This window comes from Pygoscelis adeliae, unplaced genomic scaffold (assembly GCF_000699105.1).
Source record: "Pygoscelis adeliae isolate BGI_AS28 unplaced genomic scaffold, ASM69910v1 Scaffold120, whole genome shotgun sequence".
Taxonomy (NCBI): domain Eukaryota; kingdom Metazoa; phylum Chordata; class Aves; order Sphenisciformes; family Spheniscidae; genus Pygoscelis; species Pygoscelis adeliae.
In genome coordinates, this window is record NW_008824032.1 from 3,046,207 (window position 1) to 3,054,398 (window position 8,192).

The 8,192-nt window shown below is 38.6% G+C and overlaps 1 protein-coding gene across 1 annotated transcript in view; it reads right to left on the reverse strand.

Annotated features, from left to right (window-relative positions):
- Positions 1-8,192, reverse strand: part of STXBP5L (syntaxin binding protein 5-like) — a 211,335-nt gene that overhangs the window by 86,545 nt on the left and 116,598 nt on the right. The window contains exon 7 of the mRNA XM_009329260.1: positions 2,244-2,327. Within this exon, the coding sequence (XP_009327535.1) occupies positions 2,244-2,327 (84 nt within the window). The remainder of the gene's footprint in view (positions 1-2,243; positions 2,328-8,192) is intronic.

Here is an 8,192-nt window from a genome sequence, read left to right on the forward strand (position 1 = left end):
CCCACCGGACAGTCCACCCATCAAATCCATAGTTCTCCAGCTTAGAGAGAAGGATGTTGTGGGGAACGTGTCAAAGGCCTTACAGAGGTCCAGAGAGACGACATCTGTAGCCCTTCCCGTGTCCACTGATGTAGTCACTCCATCACAGAAGGCCACTAGGTTAGTCAGGCAGGACTTGCCCTTGGTGAAGCCATGCCGGCTGTCTCGAATCACCTCCCTGTCCTTCGTGTGCCTTAGCATAGCTTCCAGGAGGATCTGTTCCATGATCTTCCCAGGCACAGAGGTGAGACTGCCTGGCCTGTAGTTCCCCGGGTCTTCCTTTTTCCCCTTTTTAAAAATGGGGGTTATGTTTCCCCAACCAGTTTTATGTTTCAAAACTGGTGCTAAAGAAAGCATAATGATATTAAGAAAAATGAGGCTGTATTAAGCTCATTCAGACCCCATTCAAAGAGGCAAGTTGGTATTCAATGAAGACACAGAACACTTACAGTAATTTATCTGAGACCTCACAGATACCCTGCAATTGCAGCTGGCTGGCTCAGTGCCAGAACAATGATACCGAAAGATTGGTCAGATGTCATGGGGCACAGAGGCCTTGCATCAGTCCAGATAGAATGGTGAAGGGGAGTAGGAACAATGTTTTCTGGACTGTGACCTTAGGTGACCAATCTGTAAGAAGAGGCTTGGGTTTGAAAACTTGGGTTGATGCCAAATACCAAGTGGCACATGCTGAACTAATAATTTGTGACTTACAAAAGTTATATAACCCAGGATTTAAAAAGGAACCCCTTTTAGGGGTTCCTAGCAGATCTGGAACATTATCAATCTGGAGCCTGAAAGTCTGGAATAAAGTACAATGGCTAGTCACACAACCCTTTTAAAGACAAAATAAGAATCTTGCAACTATTCCAGCAGATGATAGCAAGCCATCACAAGTTGCACAAAGTGGAGTAATGACACAGCTAGTAACCACTGAGGAGGAAAGCACGACTGATAAAAAGGCCAAAAAAAGTTCCTGAGGACGGTACTGAAAAATGTGGAACAACTAAATTGTATGAGAAATTTTCAACACCCAACCACTCTGTCTCAATAAGCAAAAAAACAAGAAAAAGGAAACAGTATTATGAAGATCCTGGTTTATGTAGTCTCATTCTGAGCACAAGAGAGGACAGTGAGTGAACAGACTTCCCCCAGAAGATCTGTAAAAGGAAAAAGTTGTCCAGCCTCAAGTAATAGAACAGGTGCAATTTCACAAGTGTATGCACAGGCAGACTGTCACTTAGAGACAATTCAGTGGGCATGTCTTGAGGCTTAAGTGCTGGCCTGTTTAAACTCTGAATGACCCTGTCATTTAGAACATTTGCTACGTGGATGCTCAGAACCTTAATCTTGAAGCTCAGTGTAGTGTTAATGTGCCTGTGAAAACAGGCCTGAAAGAGGGCAGGATTCAGATACATTCAAATTACTTTTTAGAGTGAAAATAAATGTGTATACTCCTTACATGTAATAAGGTGGCAAGAGGAAGAAGGAAAGAGAACTACAGGAAACCAATTACTGCCTGGATCACTTTAAATAAAACGTCCTTTTCTACCTTCAGTTGTAGTTGCATTCACATTCATCCATGGTGAACTTTACAGAAGGGCTGGCAGAACAAAGCCTGTTTTTCCCTAGGGCTAGTACTAAAATCATAATAACTAGGAATATACCTATTTTTGAAACAGCCTGTTTATTGATACAAGAACTGCGTCTGTGGTTGGTACAATCTGCTTACAAACAGCAAGAGACAATTGTCTGATAAAACTATGAGAATACAATTCTGAAAACCTTTTAGTCAGATCTCGAGTAATAGGTAATACCAATAGCCCTACAAAGTAATTTGTCTTTCATTCTAATTAATGTTCTAGTAATACTCAGTGAAGATAATTATATAATTCCTAACATAGCTATGTCTCAGGTCAGCTCATTACTACACTCTGGTCAACTGAGGATCCCCACGCAGAAGTTGATGAACTTGTCAGAATCAAGGGGAAGAGACTCTGTGGCGTAGTACACTCACGAGAGCCTAATGCATTAGAACTAGAGATTTCAGGTTTTGATTTCTACTGTCAATAACTTGTTCAAAAGCATAGCACAAACAGTATTTCCAGAACAAGCAATGCCTTAAGATGAATATCCATCTGCTTGATAAGACATACGACAAACTGCTGAATAACAGTTTTTCTGAATTAATGGAAATTGCTTACCTCATCATAATAAGCTCTCAAATCAGCTCTTTTAGATCGTAAGTCCCAGAGTACGACAGTCCCATTTTCATAGCCTATCAATAGCTGGAGGAGGGGAACAAACACAATTATAGTTTCAGATTCAAAAGGTATATACAAATATTGAAGAACTTCATGGTTTTAAGAGATTTTTAAAAAATAAATAAGCACTATAAGAAATGACAAACTGCTGTGCAAGATTGTAGTTTGCACTACACATAATACCCTGCTTTCAGATTATCTTTCAGTATAAATTACTTCTCATTACTGACAATTTAAGATCTGATATGGAAGAAAAAATGTGCTTTATACACTTTTTTCTCTTTGTTTTTTTTCTGCAAGATTATGTGCCTGGACAGTCTCCAAAATTGTATATCTGCTGAGAAAATAAGACCATAGCATGTTCCTGTCAGCTCTTACCTTCCTTGCCCCTGGTTGGAGGGAAAACTGTTTGACACCTAAGAGATCACTTAAATAACTTCAAACCAAAGAGTCACCAGATTAAACTCTCATCCAGCTACCTGTATTCCTTTAATTTCTGCTTTCTATCGCTTTAAAATATTTTGAAGAACTCCCCCTGCAGAGAATAAATTGCTTGCTTTCCTAGAAATTAAAAATAAATTAACTGGTATGCCAATTTTTACTTCTTCTAGAACTGGTATGTCATATCATCACGCACACCTGAGAAATACCAGCAAAAAGATTTGTCAAAAGACGAAAGAGAAGAAAAACGATGCTCAGGAGAAAAATAAGAATGAACACAATCCTTTCTCCTTGTCTCTATTGAAAAGAACTGAATTATTGATCTGGCACTGTATTGAGTACTCTTCATCTGAACACAATTAATTTCAGATCTTATGGCAGATGTGAAGTCTAGCCCGCTTAGGCGTCCTGGAAATTGCTTCCCATAGAGTCTGTCTTCCTAAGAATCTATCCTGGACATGAAGACTGGGAATGACCAAACTGCCAGACTCACACATTTCTGCTAGAGAGTATTTTATACAACTGGCAGTGATAACTGCATTTGTTCTTTGTCCATAAACACATGGATCACAGAATGCAGGCAAGAATTTACAGTTTCTATATTAAGAATTTAAGCAGAAGAATGACAAGACTATCTCTTAGTTTGTGAAACCTTACCAGCATCTTTGCTATCACTCACTTTAGCTCGCGTAAGTCATAAAAATGAAAACCGGGCTGGACTGCTAAACAAAACACCACTTTGTTTCCAAGTTAAATATAATTGATACATCAATACTGCTATAAAGGAGTCTGGGAATACTTTCAGTCCTACTAGATATGATTCTTTATATTGCCAGGAGAATATTCATTATGTGGAGACGTATTACTTAATCTGGGAATGATTTATAGTTAATATATTTAATACCTGAATATGAACAATACCTGATTACTTAAGAATTCTGCTTCTGAAAAAAATTCAAACTGTCCTGGAGAAATTCCAGAATATTTATCATTTTTGCGCTGGATAGGTCCATCTGGGATTCTGTGGCAGAGTAAATGTGAAAAGACATCCTGTTCAGAAAGCATGCAGCTAACTGGATAGCACTTGTGTCAGGATGCCATATGGTATTCCGGGATAATAGATTGCCATTGAGAGAGTGAACAAAGAAGTGTCTTACTGCGACTGCTTTTGCTGTTAGTGTAGTTATCCTAAATGGAAGACAATTGTATATCCAGGAGTTAGTGATCCACATAGTAGTTAACCTGAGTAGGTGCAGGCCTGTGCTGTGCTATGTTGTGCTGCACATAGCACTTGGCTTTCAAGCCTGTGTTGTGCTGCACATATTCCTCAGCCACAAGATAAACTTAGCTGGCTAACTGTAAAGAAGCCTGTAGGCAGCTCCCACTTGGTAAGGGCAATTACAGCACCTTTGTGTCCTTGCCTTTATCTTAATGTAAGGCAGTATGTTCTCATGTGAATATCCTTTTGCTTGACAGTAGAAATGAATAGATTTAAAAAAAAAATCAAAATCTTTTGAGATCTCTAAAGACAGAAATGCTGGCAAACCTCTTCACAGAGGGGACCAGCATGGTGTGCTGTGCCCTTATTGGAGGTCCATCCAATGCTGCACAACTTGGGGCTCCCACCATCTGAAGAAACGTAAGATTATCTTCTTTCTCCTTTTCGTACTAACTCCAATAAATTCTATTTTAATCAATATGTTATGGAGTCTGCCTGCCTTCCTTACTGTCATCATGACAAGCACTTGCACCAGTGCGTTACAGCTGGGTACCAAACCAGTTGAGTTCAGTTTGTATCTACCAGTATTCTTTTCACCTCAGCTTTTGTACAAATATATTCAGGAAACTGAAGGAATAGAAAAGCATTTAGTTATGTGACCCTGTTTCATAATAAGCCTTTCTCCCTGGTGAAGCGGGTTTGTCTTTTGATTTTTATCACTCTTTTTTGCAAAGATATCACGCTCCAAGTAATTACTAAAAGGTTAAATACCTCCTATTAGAGACAGCATTTCACCTGATCTATTGCTGAAATGCCTAATGCACAACAACACTACAGAATTGCAAGGTACGAAGTGCCTTCTTTCAGGGAAGAAGTTGAAAGAGAAGCAGATTTACTGCATATCCAGGAATCTCTCTCTCTCTTTGCTCAGATGGTAGCCATGATGCTAAACTACTAGTACTGTGGTATGACACTAAAGTCAGAATTCCAACTGGGTGAATGTGATTAGTCTCATTGCCCATATGTTTATGATGCTCTGAACTCTGACCTGTCTGAACCATAGGAAACTCAAATATTCGCACTCCTCTTGGCCATATTAAGCACTTGAGAGATCTATAGGACAAGCTCTATGTCTGTAATATTCAATGAGGTAAAAAATAGAACATCCATAAATGCAGTTGAAGGAGAAAACATAGACAAAGAAGAAAAACATGTAAAAAGAGTTGAGGAAGTAAAAACCCAAAGATTTCTCTTCAACTTGTGTTTCCTGGCACCTTGTTTAATTACTCATGCTTAATTAGGTTAAGTATCATGCAGAAGGCTGGACAGAATTTGAAGGAGGGAGGAGTCCTGGCAAGATCTTCCTTGTCTAGTGGAGCTGCTGCACATTTTCACTTAACAAATCCTTCTTCATGAAATGCTTTTGATGATGGTGTTTTAGGGAGATTTCTCCTTTACAATCAACTAATTGCATCCTGGTACATGCCAGCCAGCCCCTTACTTGTCCTGGTAGAACAAAACAGCTGAGAGAAAAAAACCAAGCCTGCCAAATGCACACTGTATTTAGGTGTTATTAGATCTCAGAACACAGACTCAGAGATAGGAAGTTTAGTCCACCAGCTAATAGTTAATAACATTAAACCTTTTCCTATTAAGCTTTCTCCAGTTGCTGGGAAACTGCACATCATTGCAGTTAATGTCTTCTCCTGTGTCAGCAAGAAAAATCATGTTTGCTACAGATCTGCCACTTACAAATGTCTGTGCACTTCAATCTGTTCCTAATGTACACTTATTCTTTGATTTGGCAGACACAGTTATATTTCATGGACTTAATCACTAGGTCCCCAAATTGTTCTTAAGTGACACATTAAATGCCCAAATTCGCTTTGTCATTTGTCTTCCAGCCACAGCTTGCTAGATTCATGAAAGAGACTGTCTCCAAAGTCTGTCTTGATTGTTTGTCTGGAGGGCACTCTGGAAAAATTTTGAATGTCAGAAGTCTTCTGGAATTACATTCACTCTTTTGGCACAGAAAGACTGGTCATCAGTCATTGACACAAACTGGAACTTTTAGGAATTTAAAGAATTTTAAAAAGATGAATATACAGTCAGCGCACAAATTTCCCTGGCTTTCAAAAAGAGATCTTATGATTGTCCTAGATTTGGAAAGTTTTATCTGTGTTTTAGGAATCTCAACCACTCTGTGCCCATAAGAGAACACTACTTATTTACTTCAGTGAAACATGCCCAGATCTGTAAACAACTTTGTGATATCCCAGAGAAGGATATACCGCTGGACCCTTGCAGAGTACAATACCCTTGTACTTATAGGGTACAAGAATATCTGTATTTTGAGCAACAATTGTGACTGATTTGTACCCACTATTTAATTCCTGAAGCATAGTTAAAGAACACCTTCATCTGCTGCCCCCCATGAAGTGATGTGAGGAGTCTGATTTCTCCCACCAACACCTCTTGGTGGTCTTTGGTTAACTTGAAGCCAAGGAGCTAAGCAGAGTATGTAGAACTATCTTGAAACAGCTCTAGTACCTAAGAACAGCTCTACTAAATTAAACAAAAGGTCTACCTATCACAGTATCTTGGACTTAAATGGCCAAGAGCAAATACCAAAGAACCATACGTGAGGAGGGCAAGTACTTATACTCTCACATATCGTCTCAGCCTAAGTAATTTTCTCATTCAAAGACAGCCAACTTCTCAACTAGACATGACTCCGTTTAACCTCATCTTTAATAACCTTTTAGGAAAATTCAGCAAACCTCTTCAGTAACCCTCAAATTGATTTCTCTTGTGTTAACTTTTCTAGTCTCCCTTGTGACCACTATACATTTTCAGCAGCCACAGCACCATTTGGAAAAAAACTTATAGCTTCTACCCATTGCACATTTGAAGAAGTACTTAACTGGCTTGTTTGGAATCTGACTTTTGTCAGCTTCATTTGATATCCTTTTAGTTTTTGTATTGAAAGAGACTATGAACTGTTTCTACCCTCTTCAGAACAATTGTGATTTTCAAACTGGGAATCACAATCAGCTCTTTGCCACAATGAATTGTCCTGTCTGACTTAGTTGTGTCTCATATAGAAAACCTCACCCCTTCTCTGAATTTTAGCACAATTATGTTCTTTCTGAGATAGAAGGACAAAAATTATACTCAGAATTCAGCAGGCAAGTCAACCATGCATTTATGCAATAGCCCTACTTTGTTCTCTATTCTTCTCCAGAAAATGCCTAATTTTGATTGGTCATTACTGAGCATTGAGCTGACATTTTCATTGAACTATCAATCATCACTCTAAGCTCTTGATACCAAACAGTAATGATCAGCTCAGACCCATTGTTTTAAATGTAAAGTCAGAAATATTTTCCCCCACACATATCACTTCCCATCATTTACACTGAATACTTACAAAAGAGATTATTTAACCTGCCATTTTACTGTTGAGTTTCTCAGCCTCCTAAAGTCCAGCAAACCTGATCACATCACTGCTTACTCTCTTTTCTATGTTGTTTATGACTATGCTGAACAGCAAAAGTCCCAGAAGTTTGGGATTTCTTTCAATTTTTCCCCATTCTGAAGAAAGATTGCTTTTTCCTTCATTCTTTCAACCAAAATTTAATGAGACTTAGTTGAAAAATTTAGTTTAATTTTTTTCTCTACTCTTGGATTTTTTGATCTGGAGCTATGACTTTTGATTTAGTGCTTGGATCTTCTCTTACATCTGTGCGTACCTTTTACTGACATCTTCCTGTAAACATCAAACACTGTCAATTCCACATTCTGCAAATCTGCAAGTATTTTGTTAGCACCAATTTGTTCTTTACGTCACTCTCAATCTATCAATGATATAAACAGCGGCACTGGGATGGTTTCAGTATGGCTTACATTTTCTACTCTTACATTTTCTACTCTTTCTCCCCATAAATTTCCAATGTTTGTTTTCATAGGGATCCATCTGCTTTTGCTGTTGCTGTTAGTGTGCTAGCTCTTCATCAGTGCCCAGATGTCCCCAGTGTGCCCTCTGAGCAACAAGCAATTGTATTTCCAAGCAAGTTCTCCTCTAACTCCCTTTCCCAAGACCTTTTCATCTTCTCTCTTTCTGCTGAAGTAAAAATATTTTAGGTTTCTGTTTGGATATGGTCCATGACATTCCTGTAAGAGATGTTAACTCACAAGACCATTTTTTCTTTTAGTATCATATCCTTTTC